This window comes from Suricata suricatta, chromosome 13 (genome assembly GCF_006229205.1).
Source record: "Suricata suricatta isolate VVHF042 chromosome 13, meerkat_22Aug2017_6uvM2_HiC, whole genome shotgun sequence".
In the NCBI taxonomy this organism is placed as follows: domain Eukaryota; kingdom Metazoa; phylum Chordata; class Mammalia; order Carnivora; family Herpestidae; genus Suricata; species Suricata suricatta.
In genome coordinates, this window is record NC_043712.1 from 67,222,825 (window position 1) to 67,241,697 (window position 18,873).

Here is an 18,873-nt window from a genome sequence, read left to right on the forward strand (position 1 = left end):
AGACTATTTTGTAATTGTGCCTGCACAAAGGAAAACATGAGCATTGTCCAGTCCACAGAAAAATGACCAAATACTCCCTGTTCTAATACACTTTCTTTGAAATGTTTATTTTTGAGACAGAGACAACACAAGCAGGGAAGTGGCAGAGAGAGAGAGGGAGACATGGAATCCAAAACAGGCACCAGGCTCTGAGCTGTCAGCACAGAAACCAATGGAGGGCTTGAACCCACGAACTGTGAGATCATGACCTGAGCCACTCAGGCACCCCTGGCTAATACACTTCTTTATGAATGATAGCTTTTGCCTCAGTTCATTCTCCCTTACTAAGGTACCCAATCACCCCCTTTCCTACACAGCTTACTTGAATCCTCCCTTAGTTCACCTCATGTATCCAAATCGTCAGTCCTTCTGTGACACCTTCCTGAGCTCCCCCCAGTTCTGAAGGCATGCTCTCCCTTCGGCAAGAGTACAATAGGTTGTGTGGTGCAGGCATGCTCCTGCATCTGGAGCGCTGAGCAGCAGTAGATAAGGCACGCATTTTCCATCGTGCCAGAGTCCGCACCACTCCCTAATGTCTGCCATGTCTCACTATTGTTGTTTTTGCCAGGCGCTCTGAGCATTCAAGTGTGCAGGTCCTGCCATTGCCATGATTTTGGAACATTTCCCTCAGCGCCATCTGATTGGATCCTTAGTTAAGGTATGTGTTAGATATTCAACATTATTAGGTCTTGGATCCTCCTGAGTGATGGCCTATGATTTTCCAGTCTTAACTCAAAAAGTGAAATTCAGTTTCTACAGCATCTAAAGTTGCTGGGGCGGGGCGGGGGGGGAGGACTCCGCTGGAGGGACTGAAGATTGTCTGGAGATCAGCACCAGGCGATTTTGTTTTACACCTGAGCTTCTCTAAAGATGGAAAAACCATCTGCACTGAGGCCCAACACAGCTGATAGCTAGTAGACTGGATGTCTAGTCAAATTTCCTTCCTTAGTAAATTGCTGAACATTCATAATCCCGAACTACAGTTAATACTTGAATTTCAATCATTTTTAACATACAGATTTGCTATTGAGTGAAGGGAGAATAAACTTGGATAGTTTCAGAAAATGAAAATCTCTGGTGGATATCCTTGAAAGTCAACTTGTTCCTTTTTTTTTTTTTTTGAGAGAGTACATTTGTGTGCATGGGTGGGGGAGGGGCAGAGAGCAAGGGGGAGAGAGAGACTCCCAAGCAGGCTCTGTGCTGTCCGTGCAGAGTGGGACACTTAACTGAGCCACCCAGGCGTCCCAAGTCAACCTGTCCTAGTTTCTCCCTTCTTGCACTCCCATCCACTGAAAGGTAGTTTGCTCATCAAAGAGGTCTCTAGAGAGGCCTAGCCTGACAGCATGTAAGTTTCCGGACCTTTGGGGCACCTGGAGGGTACACCCATGGTGATGCCTTGCCCGTGATGACTCAGTGTGCAGCAGTGCTATGCTCAGAGCGCAGCCTCTCCTGGCTCCTGATTGCAAAGATGGTGCACAGATCTTGGGGTCCTGTCAGGCTGAGAGCTGAGGAGGGTGGGAGCCCAAAGACTCCAGATTGTCCTACCTAGGGGTTCACAAGCTCCTCCACAGTCTGAAAAGTGGGCGTGAGAGTTTATCCTCTGGCCTCACTCCCTCAGCCTCCAAGGGGCAGGGAGTGTATCAACAGCCAGTATTTGTTGTGTCAGTTTTGGTCTCTGCACTGTGCGTATCTCTGTCGCCCCACTGCACGAGGTGGGTGGTGTTTCATAGGAGAGGAAAATTTAATCTGTGGCGACAGGTGGTTAAGTGGCTACTTGCAGGGTTGAGAACATCAGGGTGAGACAAATCTCACCTGCCACTTCCCAGGTCGGAGAGGCTGAGGAGAGGGTGGTCAGGCCTGGGCCTGGAGCCAGTGGCTGGCGCAGGTGTGGGTGCAGGTGTGGCGCAGGAGAGGGTGGGAGAGTGACTTGTGCTTGCCGTGTCCCCCTGGGCCACCAGAGGGCAGTCCTGGCTCACACCCTGGCCTCCCTGCGGCCCTCTTGGGAAGACGGGAGCCATGGTTCCCAGTTCCCAGCCCCACTAGATTCAATCCTCCTAACAACTATTTTCTAATGCCCCCCCCCTCCACTTTGAAGTGAAACTGATTGCTAGTAGAACTTACCCCAACAAAGAGTAAATACATGCCTTAACTCTAAAGGAGAAAAAGGGAAAGTAACTTGTAATCAATGAGTTGCAGTATGTAACAGTTATACTACACAGTTGGATACTTGTGCCTGTAGGTGGATCACTGTGAATGAAGAATTACAAACACAGATTGATGTAGGTGTGTTCTATTCGTGACAGAAAAAACCCACCATGATTTTCTGAAAGGACAACTCTCAGTAAAACTAAAAATAAAAAGGAATGCAATTGTTCCTTTATGGCATTCTTGGAAATTTCAGTGTAATGTACAACTGCAAATATACTTTATAGATTCTGTGCTCCTGTAATTATAAACAGGCTTTCCACCAGGGTTGAGCAGGCTATTTGAAAACCAATTCTTTTTTTGTGGGCAGCTGCCTTCACGGAGAACTCTAGCCGGTGCCAGAGGAGATGAGATGCTGTCTTTCCACCTCAACGTAAGCCACCTGAGAGCCAGAGCTTTGCGTCACATTACAGGTCCTCAAGCCCTGCAGAGCGCCTGGTGTGGGCTCACCGAGTACAGTGGGCTGAGTCCTTCCTAGGGGTGACTCTCCACCAGCCCGAGCACATTGGCCAACTTGAAGGCTCGGCCCTGAATGATGAGGACAGATGTAAACCGAAGCCAGGCAGGAGATGCCTCTCGCATCTCCGGGCAGAGAGGAAGATCGGAGGCTTCATATGTTTCCCTAAGCAAGGTCTGCCTACCCTGGAGGACCCTTTCACTCTCCGGCAGGCCAGGCACATATTCTACTAGTAGTTCCCAAGACAGACTGCATGCCCTTTTGAAAAAAGCCCTAGATGATTGGTTCTAAAACTCACTGCCTGGCCAGAGCTGATCAGTGGCCCTGCAGAGTAGCTGGATTCTGTGGCCTCAGTCAGGCCAGGGAGCTTCTGGGGGATGAGCTGAAAGCCAGCAGGTACTGCCCTCCCAGGGGCCCAGAATGCCCCCTGCGCAGCCTCACATAGCCCGGCTGTGCCTGGCACGTTGCTGACCTTCGGAAAGGTACATTTCGTCTTGGCCACAGCAGTTCTGGTGTTCCATCCTTGCCCTAGAGTCCACTGCTGATGGCTTTTGCAGTGGAAAAGCAGGCAGCTGACACCAGCCTGAGCTCCTGGTGTCTCTGTAAAATGAGTGGGGACAGTTGGGTGAGTCCCATGCTTCATCCATCGAAGTTCCACCTTTGAGAGTGAGGATTAGCAGATGGTCTGACATGACTTAATGGTGAGTGGTCAATGTCAAGGAGAGCCAAGTTTCATTTATTTGTCCAAATACAGGCATGATCAAGAATAAGGTCATGATTTACAGCACTGATTATAGAAATTCCTCTGATCATTTGATTAGGTTACTGGAATTTGAATGTCTATGAAGCTTTACTTTCAGAGTTCCCTCCTGTCTCCTCCCAGTGTGCCCAGACCACAATGACAAGAGTGCCCCAGATTCCTGAAATCACACCCAAACACGCATACCTCTGTACATGATGGTTTGTTCACCTTAAGAATCTAGAACACAGTACTGACAGAGATACGAGAACGTAGTTTGAGATGGGATAGAGATTTCTGCCTGGTTGTTCTGGACCACTGATCTGAAACAATTCTCGTGTTATCTAAGAGTTTCCGTAATTGTAGCAATGATCTCGGAAAGACCTTTGTCCACATTGATCTGGATGAAATTTTCTGGAGCTGATGGGGGCTCCAGAGTATCAAACTGGGACTGCAGTAACTCAGGGGGCATAAAATGTCCTTTTCTCTTGAGTAAGCGTCCAGAGATGACCTCAAACGACCCACTCAGGTAGACCACAAGGAGCTTCACTTCAGGTGGCTGTTTGTCCTTCCCCATCCAATCACACTTCAGAGGCGTGCCATCCTTTCCTCGCATTAAGATGTCTCTGTACATTTTCTTCAGAGCTGAACAGGCCAGAACCACATGCTGTCCAGAGGCTACATCTCTGTTAAAAGGGGGAGGGGAGGAACTAAAGAATGAAGACATTTAAAATAACTGGTGTCAATTCTAGGTTGAGGACTCTGGTCCTAACTTCTCTGGCCAGTGAGAGGCATTACAAAATGGTGGTCAAGCATCAGGCAGTCCTGGCTTTGAGGTAAAGATCTTCCAGTAGTGAAATGAGCCGGCTTGGGCAGGTGATTTACCTCCCCGAGTGTCAGTTCATCATCTGTTAAACGAGGCTGCTTAGAGGGCCTGTCCATACAAGTGTAGGGAGGAACAGTTTATCAAGGTGGCCAGTACACAGGGAGTGCTTGGTAGGCGTCAGTATAGGACGTGACCCAGCCAAAGCCTGTGGACATGGTGGCTGCCGGTGGGTACCTGTACCCCACACACCTCGGTTCTCCACAGGTGTTGAGTGGTTTGAATTTCACAACCAGCTCCTTCCCATCCCTACTCTACAATGTGCTGGAAGAGTCTGGTCAAGTTACCAGTGCAGAGCTGGAGAAAGGAGAAAAGGGAGTATCAGACTCTGGGTGGTCAAGGTGAGCAGGATATGAGAAGCTTCCAGAGATGTGCCAAGAAAAAAACCTGAGCCAGAAATAGAGGCAGAGTGACAAGCACCAAAAAGGGAAGACCAGCATGCCTGGAGACTGGCACTCCCACCCAGCTGCGGTGGGCCCGTCCGTGGTCAGGAGAGGCAGTCATCCTGGGGCTGGGAAGGGAGGCCAGGAAAGAGGTGAAGGGTAAGCCCTGGCTCGGATCCTTAGAAGGTTTGCTTCCGAACTGAGAGTTCTGGAGAGGTCTGCCCTTGCTCTGTGGCCATGACACCTGAGACCCAGCGGGGGGAGCGTATCATCAGCAACCGACTTCTATGAACTCACACCTGAGGCTTCTGGCTCTTCCACTCACAAGCCATGGGCAAGAGCTTGTTTATTCTGAGTCTGCATGTCTGATACCTGCTCTCCTGAGGATCTTCATTTCTGCCTCCATCACAGGTCAGTGTGTTCGATCTCTGACGAGTCTGTGTGTGTTAGAGACCCAAGTGGTGGGGGTTCTCAAGCTCCGAAACCCTAAGCCCCTGGACTGTAAGCCCATGCAAAGACAGGGCTGCCAGCCACGTCAGTGTGGTGTGTGTGAGAAGAGTAAACTGAACTTTTCATCTTCCATACTTTCTAATTGCCTATGGTGCGGATGGTTCTAGATTTGTAAAAAATTAAATTTCAACTTCATTTTAGAAAGCAAGAGTTGTAAGCCATCCCCTGCCTTTTCTCTTTCTCCACATCTCAACCAGGATTCCCGGGGACAGGTCCACAGATGGGTGGAGGGGACCTCCTTGGCTCTGAAGCCTGATGTAGAGCAGGACAATTTAAGACTCCAGGTCTGGTGACCCAGTTATCTGTTGACTTTCAAATGACCCTGGGTCTTCCCTGCTTAGCACAGCTTGAAATGGGGGGAAGAAAACGTGGTGATGTGGCTGTAAGTGCCACCCATGCCTCATCTTACTAATTCTTACACAATCTGAGTAGGAACCATATTTGTCCCCATTTTCAAATGAAGAAGTAGGCTTGTGGAGGCCAAGTGGCTGACCAAGACTCCCAGATAATAATTGTGGAACTGTCTAGAAGGTTTGTCTCAAGAACCCAACTGAATTCCCTGTCTGTGGCTGATTAAAATCATCGTTGGTTACTTAACGGAAGTGCCCTCCATTACTGGGATCCTTTATCATCAGTGAGTCATGATTTCCAGAGTGTATTTTTCCCCCTCTACTCTCTGATGAATTTTCTTTTAAGGCCTGATGCTCTCTTACCTTAGTAAAATGTCATGTAAGTTGCAGAGCCACGGAATCCTGTCCTGAAATTAAAGATATCAAGTGACTTTTCCAGGTATTGTTTATTTGTACAGAAACATAGTTCATTGTGATCATCAGTGTTAAAGTCCAGAGAGAGCTTAGTGGTTTTGAGAACTAAGCCACATGCAAGGTTGTGGGGTTAAGTCACTGGGTGGCTCCACACAGCAACATTATGGTGAGATTGGTGCTCACTGACGAGGAGACTAGGGAGCTCTCTCCTCCCCACAACCCCTCCTACACCCCTGCACCTGCAAGCCAGGAGGAAGGCCCTCACCGAGCGCCTGACCATGTGGCATCTTGATCTTGGACTTCCAGCCTCCAGAACTGTGGGAACTAAATGTCTCTTGTTTAAGACCGCAATTGGGGGTAGTTTGTTACAGTGGTCCAAGCTGACCAAAACTCACCTGAAAAGCCATCTGGGCCTGGGGCCTTTTTTGAGAGGAGATCTCTGGTTACAGATTCAGCGTTTTAAATGAGCATTGTGTTATATTCAGGTTTTCTTTATTGTTGAGAGAGAGCATACATGCACACACAAGTAGGGGAGGGGCAGGAGAGAGAGAGAATCTTAAGCAGGCTCCACGCCTCCTCAGCAGAGAGACCAATGTGGGGCTTGATCTCAAGACCGTGAGATCATGACCTGCTTGAAAATCAATAGTCAGGTGCTTAACTGAATGAGCCACCCAAGGCACCCTAGGTTTTCTATACTTGCTTCAGTTTTGGTATTTGAAAGAGCAGGAAGAGACTACACATATAATTAGGTCTCTGGACCCTCCTGATTTTTGAGAGGGCACGCATGCAAGAACGAGGGAGGGGCAGAGGGAAAGGGGGGAGGGAGGAAGGAGGGGAGGGGGAGGGAGAGGGAGAGGGAGAGAGAGAGAGAGAGAGAGAGAAAGAGAAAGAGAGAGAATCCCAAGCAGGCTATGCACGCAGTGTGGAGCCCAATACAGGACTTAATCTCACAAACGTGAGATCATGAGCTGAAATCAAGACTTGGATGTTGAACCGACTGAGCCACCCAGGTGCTTCTAGTATTATCTCATTTAATCCTCCCAAGAACCCAAAGAAATGGGTCCTGTTTACCATCCGTACTCCACAGGAGGAAAATGAGGCACAGAGAGACTTAGCCAGTTGCCAAAGGTTACACAAGCTCAGTGGTGGAGAGGTCGTCTGCACTAAGTCCATTATCTCTAGTATGGCATCATTATTATCCTATCCGTTATTATCTTTTACGGTTCCCTCCCCCCTCTCCGTCTTCTGAAGTCAACTGTTGCAAATTTCATTCTGAATCTTCCAAATTTGAATCTTTGCCAACTCAAGCCACATTCTCTGAAAGAGGGAGGGAGGGAGGGAGGGAGAGAGAGAGAGAGAGAGAGAGAGAGAGAGAGAGAGAGAGAGAGAGAGAGAGAGAGAGAGAGAGAGAGAGAGACACACTCCAGTCCCTCAAGGTGGGACAAAGGGGAGAGAGTGAGCTGGTGGCAACACGGCACTGGGGCCAAGGTCACTGAAAGGGAAAATGTCAGTGTTGGTCTTTGGCCTGTTCCACTCTGTTCCTGCCCTGTGAGTCTGAGGTGGGGGGAGGGGCTGCTCTCAGCTGCCACAGGGACCTGGCCCTCCCATCTCACCTGGACGACAGCCAGTCACACCAGGGAGCCCACAGTGTGTACCTCTGCTCTGAGAGGGACCCTGAGGAATTGGCCTCATCACAGTGCATAAAGGAACGAGCTTACTGTTCATTCATTCCTTCTCTCCTTCATTTGTTCACTTAAACTGTACCAAGTTGCAAATGCCAGGTTGCAACTGGGACAAGGACAGTGAGGGCTGTGGTGCTGCGAGAGTTTATATTACAGGCTTGCCCTCAGTAGGTCCAGGAGAGCTTCCCTGAAGAGGTGGCACAAGAGCTGAGCTGTGATATGAGCGGGTTACCGGAAGAGGGGACAGCAGTGCAGTCCTGACAGTGGGAACCACAGATACAAGGGCCCTGTGGGGAGGAGCATGGCAGTGGGAGTGGCTGAAAAGGGCAGGGCTGGGGCGCCTGGGTGGCCCAGGTGGTTAAGCGTCCAACTCTTGGTTTTGGCTCAGGTCATGATCTCATGGGTTTGTGAGTTCAAGCCCGGCATTGGGCTCTGAGCTGAGCATGCAACCTGCTTGGGATTCTATCTTCCTCCCTCTCTCTCTGCCCCCTCCCCTGCTCGTGTTCCCTCTCAAAATAAAAAAACATTAAAAAGAAGAAAAGGAAAGGGGCCAGGGGGGCCCTGGTGGAGAGGAGGGTGGGCATACTCCCATGGGAGTGGGGCATCGTGAGGGCAAGCAAAACAAAACCAAGCAACAACAAACGTGCTTGGTTTTGACCCTGAGATGGGAAATTTCTAAAGGGCTGGATTTGAATTTGTAACGCTCACTCTGGCTTTGGGGTGGATGTGAGTCTGGTGACGTGGCCCTGGGGAGAGAGCATGAAGGCACAGGTCTGGGGCACAGGTGGGCCTCTGCAGTCTCGGGAATGGAATTCTGCGGATTAACAGCCTGCAACAGTGTCCTGGCAGGGTGGTATCGCCCCTGACTCTGCATTGAGAGAGAAGTTCAGGGCCAAAGCTGACACATGCAGGACCCCGTGTGCCTGGCTCTGGAGCCCTGTGCACGGGTCCCCTCGTGCAGGAACTCTCCCACGCCAGGTGCTGCGAGAGCCCCACTGTGCCCCTGGCTGGAGCGTCTGTGTTGGAAACAGATGGCAAATGTTACCTGGTCATTCAGCGGGATCCCTTTTCCCATCTTCACTCGATTTTCCTCTGGGTGATAGTCGTCTGCATCATAGAATTTCCATCCTAGCTTTAAGAACAACGTGAAAGGTGTGTGTGGCAGGCAGTGCAGCCGTGTGATAAATATCACTAGTATCACCGGGCAGGTGTGGAAATAAGCCTGCCACCTTTTTCCTCACCACCGCCCCCCGGCCTCCCCTCCACCTGCTACTCCCACCCTGGGGTGGGGGAAGGGAAGGACCAGGGAGGCCCTGATCCCACGTCACTGCCCCTCATGGGGCTGCTGCTCCATTCATTCATCACTATTGGTGATCACCACAGAAAACCCAAACTGCTCCATTGGGTTTCACAAGCCACGTCCGTGGTTTGTCTGACACACCACAACAGGCTGGAAGAAAGGGTGCGTATGGAAGAGCAGCAGAGGCAGCACATGGGCCTGGAAATTGGGAGGCCTCAGAACAGGTTACCTCGGATGCCAGCAGGGCGCCCACAGTCGACCTGTGGAGAGGACACAGAGGTTCAGGTGACTGTCCTTCCCAACCCACACGTGCCTCCCACCATGCAGGGGTGCCCCGCGAGACAGGCACAGGCGGCTGTCCCACTGTGTTGAAACCCACTAACTTTAGGATACTGAAGCAGTGACAGTAATGCTCTTGACCCTGGAGTCTAGACCATGACATTAGTTTTCTCCAGGAATTTAAATGACATAACTGGGGCACCAGGGTGGCTCAGTCAGTTAAGCATCTGGCTCCTGACTTTGGCTCAGATCATGATCTTATGGTTCATGAGTTCAAGCCCCACATCGAGATCCACACTGACAGTACGAAGCCTGTTTGAAAGTCTCTCTAACCCTCCCCCTCCCCACCCTGACTTGTGTGCTCTTTCTCTCTCAAGATAAATATATAAACTTAAAAAATTGGGGTCCCTGGGTGGCTCAGTCAGTTGAGCATCCGACTTTGCCTCAGGTCATGATCTCATGATTGGTGGGTTCGAGCCCCATGTTGGGCTCTGTGCTGACAGCTCAGAGCCTGGAGCCTGCTTTGGATTCTGTGTCTCCCTCTCTCCGACCCTCCCCTGTTGGCACTCTGTCTTTGTCTCTCAAAAATGAATAAATGTTAAATTTTTTAAACCTTTAAATGACATAATTACTGAGTTACCACTAATTTTCTTTTCCAAAAAGCAATACAGTAAAACCTTGGGTTATGAGTAACTTCTTCTGCGAGTTATCCACAAGAGCAAACATTTCTAATAAATTTTAACTTGATAAATGAGCCACATCTTGCAATCCTAGTACTACATGATGCCAAATGTCACATGGTTACAACTGTGCCAATTGTTCTTGAATCTGCTTTGATATACAAGTGCTTTATAGGCATGTTTCTGGAATGAATTATGCTCACAAACCAAGGTTTTCTTGTGTATAAGATTTCATTCAACTCCTGAAAATCTTTCTGAAACTTTTTGGTCCTTGTTCTGTAGAATATTATATATCAAGGAAAAGTACTGAATAAAGATAAGATTCTACTGAGGATATTGGAAGGAAGAGTCTGACTGGGGGCAGGGGGTGGCCAGCCCCCCAGGACAAGGTTCAAGGAGCTCATAAAAGCACTAACACCCTGTGTGGGGGCTAACAGAGACACACTGTTAAAGAATAAAATAAAATTCAGGATGAGAATTACCAGCACTCATTCAACCCGGAAGGGAAATGTCCTCTGTGCGGTGCGTCTGATCAGGATCTGCTGGAGCCCTTCCAGGCAGCACTCTCGGTGAGAAGGGCTTGGGTCTCAGCACCTAACATCTGGCCACCGTCCCCCTTGGCCACTAAATGGCCATGTGCTTCTGTGCAAGTCACCTTTGCCTCCACACCTGTTCCTCGCCTGCGAAACGCGGGAACTGAGCTGCGTTTATCCACTCACTAATTTCACTCAGCCAGTCCTTACAGAGCACCTCCTAGTCCCCAGGACGTGATGGCTGGCACACCGCCATGTGCTCCCAGCCACCCTGAGGCTTGCGCCATGGGTCAGCGTGCAGGCTGGCAGACAGTTCATGATAACTGAAGTCTCAACTTCTAACCTGCTGCCCAAATGCCAGTCATTTTAGGACCACCTTCAGAGTTTTGGTTGTATCCTCCTACCATTTCATCAGGCCCTCCCTCCTAAGTTTTGCATCCCATCCAGTTATTTACTTGGTTTGTTTACAGTTTTATTTATTTAAGTAATCTCCACAACCCAACGTGGGTCTTGAACTCACAATCTCAAGTTAAGGAAATGTGTTAAAAGACGGAAACACTTTTACCTCCTACTGGAAGCCATCATCACTTTCCTTAAATTTAAGGTAACCAAAGTAAGATCCCGCTTACATTCTAGCTGGATTTAAGGGTCTGTCTTTCTTTTGTTAAGAAGAGATCAGGGAGGTGTTGGAGAGACACGTGTACCCAACTGAGATCTGCTCCCTGGTGTAGCCAAAGGACTGAAGAGGACTGGAGCTGCTCCTCTAGGTTCACTGAGCTGAAGCCCACACAGGGTGACACACTGCAGCCTACTTACTGGTGACTAAGTCCATGGTTGGTGAAGCCAGAGCTGTCCGTAACGGAAATCACGCTTAGGACCAAGATTAGCCAGGAATGAACACGTTAGCCACCACTCACAATGTAAAAGAAGAGCTAACTATTTGGGTATAGACTGGTAGGGAGGAGATAAAAGGAAAAGTCACTGTCTGCTTCTCTACCCAAACCTCCTAAACCAGAGAACAGCTGGACTCAAAGTGGACAGGGGCTCCCTAGTAGGAATAAAGCACAGTGCTCGGCTCAGAAACCCATTACAACCCAGGCTGGGGCCCAAAGGTCTCCAAGCGGGTTGGTATAAATCAGGATTAAGGAAAAAAATCCTGAAAAAAAAAAAACCAAAACAGTAGGACAGTGATGGTAGGCGGGGGCACAGATTAAATGCAAAAGATATTCAGAAGGCCTGAGCACCTTCCATCAACAGAAGGAAACCTGGAAAGAAGCCGCAGTGGCTTCACTAAGGCTGTTAACATATAAAGAAAACTAACATTGCCACCTACTCAAAAACTCAGTTCATTCATGTGTCCATTCATTCATGCATTCGGTCAACAAATGTTTATGACTCACCTACTATACGCCACGCATTGTTCTAGACACATAAGTCAGTAAACATAAAGGAAGAAGATTTCTTACCTCCAGATAGGGGAAGGTGAGACAATGAACATAGTAAGTAAGTATAATTATGATTTGACATTACTTTGTGTTAACAGTGGTTTAACTACAATCTTTCTGGCTTGAGACTATTGTTTTGAGTCATTTTTTTTCTTGTAAACGTTACACTATGTATAGTTTAAAATCCTGCAAAGCTGTAGTGGGCTCACAAAAGTCACCAAAGAACTCAATGTTGCTCCATCCATTGATCAACATAATCAATTCTCACTCTATTACTTAGTCTATTAGAAACAGCTGACACGGAACTTACACCATCAGAGGCTCAGGGTTCAGGCCTTGGCCAGCATCTCACTTTACCTTGGTGATCTCAACATCTATGTCTTTAAATATATCTGTTTACCAAGGATTCCTACATTTATTCCTAAAGTTCCTCTCCTGAACTCTGGACTTGATATCCAATCAACCACTTGGATTAACAAATCCACTTGGATGACTGATAGGCAATTCACCACATCCCACATTGAGCTCCTGATGTTTTTTCCCCTAAACCTGCTCTGTTTACTGCTTCCCCACCAGTCAATAGTACTCCCTACTTCCAGTTACCCAAGCCAAAAATCTTGACGTCATCCTTGACACCTCTCTCTGTGTCTCATACCCCACATCCAGTCCATTAACGCATCTTTCTGGCTCTACCTTAAGAATATCTCCAGCATATGATCACTTCACTTTCACTGTTTCTGTGACCTCCTCTCCTGTCATTCAGACACAATGGCTTCCCTGGTAGTCCACCAAGAGATCAAGCCCCCAGGCCTTTGCACCTGCCATTTAAAAAAATTTTTTTTGTATGTTTACTATTGAGACAGAAACAGAGCATGAGTGGGGGAGGTGCAGAGAGAGAGGGAGACACAGAATCTAAATCAGGCTCCAGGCTCTGAGCGGTCAGCACAGTGCCCATCACGGGGCTCGAACCCACCAATCATGAGATCATGACCTGAGCCGAAGTCGGACCCTCAACTGACTGAGCCACACAGGCGGCCCTGCACTTGCCATTCTGTCTGCCTATAATGATCTTTTCCTAGGTGTCCAACAGGCTCAGACCCTCACTTCTTGTGGATGTTGTGCAAATACCACTGCCTCAGAGGAGCCTTCCCTCACCATCCTGCCTGTTGTTCTTTGTTCTACTTACTGTCCTTTATTTTCCCCTGGAGCACCTATCACTGCTGGCACACTATGTACATGGATTTATTCACGTACTGGTAAATTCTTTGAGGGTAGGGATTTTATCTGTCCTATTCAGTATATATCAGTGACACAGTCAGGTTGAGCCCTAGAATATTTACTGAATGCATGAATATCATAACCACATAAACCATATGGTTCAGCACTCCCCTCCCCCCATCTGATCCAAGGCAGAGGGGCACATGAATTGACCAGGCTCACAGAACCAGGCAGCTGTGTGACCTCTGGCTCTTGACACCCACTTTGTCACACCACAGAAGCAGTCTTACATTCTTCTTCAAACCCTACAACAGCTAAGGATTTTCTGACTCCCGGGTTTATTTTATTTAAGTCTCCCCAAATTAATCTCTCAGAATACCAGGCTAAAAATGCCACAGTAATTTTGCAAATCTAAACTTTCCTACCTGGAGCAAGAAAGATCTCTTTAATATATACTTGACCACACAAGCAGTTTCTGATTCAGAAGGTTCTAGAAGGGTATTCTAGGCCTTTGAAGTTATGATATTTCACTTGATTTAAGATCTGTCTTTTGCTGCCTGGGGCGAAATGCTGCTGTAGCTGCCTTTTCCGGTAAACGGCATGCTTAGAGTTTGGTCTAATCTGGAAGCCAAAGTCTAGCTCCCAGCCCTCAAGTTGGCCAGACCGGGCTAGGCAGAGGCTTTGTGGCATCCGGTGTTCCTTCTTGCAAACCCCTGGGGGATTAAGCTGATAAAACGCTGATCACAGAACAGAGAAAACAGACCAGAAGGTGAAATTAATTCCCTTTCTAAAATCCAATCACAAAAAGCCAGCACCTCTCAGGAGGGCTGCCGCTCCGCCCTGCCAGACCAACGTCTGTGGGAGACTGGGACCCCGTGTGGGGAGAGGTTTGCCCAGGCTTTGGGCCTTGATCTGACCGGAGGCTCCCAAACACTGGCACTAGTGACCGTAGGAGCCACAGCAGGTGGCGCCCCAGCAGGCGCTTCTCTATAACGAGGCTTCGCTAGAGCCTCTTTTGATAGGGGAGAATCTGTGGTTCCCGGCCAGGCGCCCCGGGTCGGGCAGCTTGGAGGGTGGGGAGAGGGAGCAGGTGTCCCGGGCCTCCGCTTCCTCATTTGCAAAGGGAAGCGGGGGGAGGGGTTCCTCAGAACCCTGCGTCCCCAGGAGTCCGGCACGGTGATTCAGACTCTGGCCTCCGCCGCGCGCGCCGCCTCCTCCAGGGCGCCCCCCTCGTCCCCGGCCCTCCCGGACCTACTTCCCCGAGCCGCTCACGCCCATCACCAGCAGCGCGCCGGGCGCCGCCATGGCCCGGGTTCCGGCTTCTTCCCGCCGCCTTCCAGGGCCCATCCGCCCCACCTCCCCCACCACCGAGGACCCAGAGGCCCCAGGGCCGAACAACCCCGCCCACCACCCCGTCCCCGCTGCATGGCTCCGCCTCGCCCCGCTCTGCCCCCGCCCAGTTCCGCCTCACTTCGCCGCATGGCTCCGCCTCTCCCACCTCCCGGCTCTGCGCTCCGCCCCCGCTTCCTTTGCATGGCTCCGCCTCGCCCCGCCCTGCCCCCGCCCAGGTCCGCTTCACCTCGCCCACTACCCGGCTCGGTGCACCGTTCCGCACCCGCCCCTCGCCCCACCCCGTGGACCCGCCCTCAGGCCGCACCGCTCCCGCCGCTAGGCTCCGCTCCCCCGCTGCTCGCCACGCCCTATCCCGCCGCCCGGCTCAGCGCACCGCCGCTCGCCCGGTCCCACTGTCTATCCCGGGCAGATGCGGGGAAGTGTAGCCTCCCGCGGGCGGGAGCGAGCAGGCCCTCAGCCCCTCCCCTTGCTCTTCTCCAACTGCAGACCTCAGTCCCCTGCTGGGGAGCCTCGCCCTGGTCGTCTTCCGCCAATGGAAATAGCTCTTATTTATTTTTTAAAAATTGTAGAAAGAATAAGCAGAAAATAAATTCACACTTTCCCACACCATGCAACAATAGACAGCCATTTTTTTGCTTTATTATTTTATTTTATTTGTTTTTCATCATAAGTGTAAACATCTATTCTTAAACTGATCCCTCCTCCCATATAGATAGGTGGTTATGAATACTTTATGAAATTGGGATCATACTGTCCACAGTGTATCATAACCTGGCATTTTGTTACAATAATATGAGGCCGACATCTTTTGTTGTCAAATATAGATTGGATCATAGTGGAACATATGGCTGTATGGCTCTGCGATTTATTCTGGGCTTCTATTTCCAGGTACATTCCTTAAGCACCCCCTTTGAAGGACCAATTTGCTTTAGAACAGTGTTATGTGTCATTTAAAATATTTTATTAAAAGCACTTCCAACAACATTCCGCACAACGTTCTTTGTTGCTCGAATTCATTTTCTGTGTCCTTGAAAATAAAGCCAACATAAAGCATCTATCTAATGAGTGTTTCAATAGCCTGCACTAACTTTGTTTTATACCTACTTAGCCATAGTGGGTGTTCCTGAATAGGCGTTGTATAGATGAAGAAATTGAGACCTGGAGAGGAGGCATCTCCTTCTCATGGTTTTGAAGACGTCATGTTTTTGAGGTGGCAGTACTCCCCAAATTGATCTACAAATTGAACACAATCTCCGTCAAAATCCCAGCTGACCTCTTTGCAGAAATTGACAACCACATCCTAAAATTCATATGGAAACTCAAAGGATATAGAAACAATCTTGAAAAAGAAGAACAGAAGTTAGAGGACTCACACTTTCTAATTACAAAATATGCTATACTTATATACTCATAAAAACCAATGTGGTGCTGGCATAAGGATACTTGTATAGACCAATGGAATAGAGCTGACAGTCTAGAAGTTAATCCATGTATTCATGGGAAATTGATTTTCAACAAGGATGCCAGGACAATGCAATGTGGAAAGAATAGTCTTTTCAACAACTGATGCTAGGACAACTGGATATCCACATGAATAAGAATGAAGTTGAGCCCCTACCTCAACCATATACAAAATTTACTCAAAATAGATCAGAGACTTAAATGTAAAAGCTAAAACTCCAAAACCTGTTAGAAGAAAACATAAGCACAAATCTTTGTGAACTTGGAAGAGGGAGTGGTTTCTTGGATCTAGCCCCCCAAACACAAGAAATAAAAGAAAAAATAGATAAAATTAGACTTCATCAAAATTAAAAGCTTTGGGCTGCGAAGGGCACAATTAGGGAAGTGAAAGGCAACAGAATGACAGAACGTTTTCCAAGTCACATGTCTGATAAGACACTTGGATTTAGAAGATATGAAGAAAACTTACAACTCAACAGGAAGAAGACAACCCTACTGACAAGTGGACAAAAGATCTTAATAGACCCTTCTCCAAAGATATATGAATGGAAAATAAACACATGAAAATAAGCTCGACATCATCAACCATGAAGGAAAGGCAAATTAAAATGACATTAAGATGCCACTTTACGTAAGCCTACTAGTATGACTATAATCAAGACTGATGGGACACCTGGATGGCTCAGTGGGTTAAGCATCCGACTTCAACTCAGGTCATGATCTCACAGTTCATGAGTTTGAGCCTCTGTGCTGATAGCTCAGAACCTGGAGCCTGTTTCACATTCTCTGTCTCTCTCTCTCTTTGTCCCTTCCCTGGTCATGCTATGTGTGTGTGTGTGTCTCTCTCTCAAAATTAAATAAATATTTTTAAAAATTAAAATAAAAAGACAGATGCCTAGCAGACAGCCTACCTCTGCTTAAATCTCAGCAGATTCAGCTCTGGGTTTGTGAGAACAGTGAGGGCTAGCAGGTGGGGTCATCTGGAAACAGCTCTCCACATGACCACTGGCCTCAGACACAGTGTCCCAAAGGAGGCACGTAAGAGGAGCCTGAGGGCACCCTCCTGGTTTTCCATAGCAACCGTCTCAAACTTTCTGGCCTCTTTTCAAATCTGACTGCCCTCTAGTAGCGACCTCCTCCGCAGCTACAGATGACTGAATTCCTTTCCCCATTGGCAGAAACAGAAGAAACCTCCGCTTCCTCTCGCCATTCCATTAAGATGGTGTTGTGAGAAAGTGTTTGGTCTTAGGACTCTTTCACTCTTAGAAATTATTATAAAAAAACTCTTTTAATGGTTATTTACATTTGACAGAGAGACAGAGAGAGACAATTTGTGAGCAGGGGAGGGGCAGAGAGAGAAACGGAGACAGAATCCAAAACAGGCTCCAGGCTCTGAGGTGTCACAGGGCTCGAACCCACAAACTGTGAGATCATGATCCCAGCCAAAGTCAGATGCTCAACCCACTGAGCCACCCAGGTGCCCCTCACTCTTAAAAATTATTGAGGAATCCAAAGAACTTTTGTATGTAAGGATGGTGTCTGTTGAAATTAACTGCATTAAAAATTCCCACTGAGAAATTTAAAAATATTTATTGATTTGTTTAAAACTGAAAATAACATGGGGTACCTGGATGGCTCAGTCAGTTGAGCACCTGACTTCGACTCAGGTCATGATCTCACGGTTTGTGAGTTCAAACCCTGTATGGGGCTCACTGCTGTCAGCTCTGAGCCTGCTTCAGGTCCTCTTTCCCCTCTCTCTCTGCCCCTCTCCCGCTCACACGCACTCTCTCTCTGTCAGAAATGAAATAAACATTAAAAAAAAAAAAGAAAATAATAAACCCGTTACATGCTATCGTAAACTTTAAGAACAATGTTTTCTGAAACTATGAATGAGAAGAGTGACATTATTTTACATTTTTGCAAACCTCTTTCATGTCTGGTTTAACAGATGACTGTTGAATAGAATACTAGCCTCTGTGTTTAATTACTGTGTTGTTCTTGATTGAAGTATTTGAAGATAATACAGCCTCACATGGAAATGCTTTAGAAATGGTGGGTGGGGTGGAGGTGGGGCTATTTTGCAAGACTTTTAACAGAGCTTTCCTATTCTTCTTTAATATATTGAAACTTGACAAGTGGGAGTTTCTTAAAGTCTAATTGCAATATGGAATCTGAAACCATGCAAATGAGCTGTTTGTACTCTCTTAGATTAAAATCCCTTCACCTATCTTTTACTTTCAATAGATCTTTTAACCACGAAATGATTTTGTAACATTGTGCACTGATTATTTAGAAAATATTAGTTCAGGAATGCAACTTGTTCAGATGCTGACACACTTCACTATACAATATATTTAAAAATTACCTTTGTAAGATCACCATTGATCTCATTAGAAAAGTGCTTGTTGGGGCGCCTGGGTGGCTCAGTCAGTTAAGCATCCGTCTTTGGCTCAGGTCATGATCTCACTGTTCATCGGTTTGAGCCCCACGTCGGGCTGTGTGCTGACAGCTCAGAGCCTGGAGCCTGTTTCAAAGCCCATCTCCCTCTCTCGCTGACCCTTCCCTGCTCTCTCTGCTGTCTTTCTCTGTCTCTCAAAAATGAATTAAAAAAAGAAAAGAAAAAAAAAAAAAGGAAAGTGCTTGTTTGTTTAGAAAAGTCTTTAAGTCTTGGGATGCTCTCAAACTCCCAAGGGACCCCAGGGTTTTGCGGGCCTCACTTTGAGAACTGCTGGAAGAGCTGATTATTAACTACTGATGAGCTGGTTAGCTTTGGTTCTAAGTACCTTTTCTAACCAAGGTTGAGTTCAGGAATATGGGGTTTGTAATTTTGTTTCCACAATTTACTTTGTTAAAGTCTGAATGCTACTCTTGTCTATGTGACTGTGGGAGCCTTACCTGTATCTTTAGCATCTGGTACAGTGCCTGGTGTGTAACAAGGGTTC

General features: G+C 47.9%; 1 protein-coding gene and 1 long non-coding RNA gene across 3 annotated transcripts; one reads left to right on the plus strand and one right to left on the minus strand.

The window, feature by feature from the left end:
* The first annotated feature begins 467 nt into the window (after positions 1–467).
* Positions 468–6,001, plus strand: LOC115276337. The gene is made up of 2 exons (XR_003901892.1): positions 468–697; positions 2,555–6,001. It is a non-coding gene; the product is annotated as an uncharacterized LOC115276337 (long non-coding RNA).
* On the minus strand, positions 3,417–14,490 carry IDNK (IDNK gluconokinase). 2 transcript variants are annotated; one of them, XM_029920337.1, is made up of 5 exons: positions 14,373–14,490; positions 9,192–9,222; positions 8,708–8,794; positions 5,930–5,973; positions 3,417–4,150 (listed from the first exon to the last, which is right to left on the minus strand). In XM_029920337.1, exons 1-5 carry the CDS (start codon positions 14,462–14,464, stop codon positions 3,781–3,783), a joined length of 624 nt encoding a protein of 207 aa, XP_029776197.1. In that variant the 5' UTR covers positions 14,465–14,490; the 3' UTR covers positions 3,417–3,780. The 2 variants fall into 2 exon arrangements, with proteins under 2 accessions (XP_029776197.1, XP_029776198.1); XM_029920338.1 differs by having other exon boundaries at positions 3,417–4,126; positions 14,373–14,489.
* Positions 14,491–18,873: the final 4,383 nt, after the last annotated feature.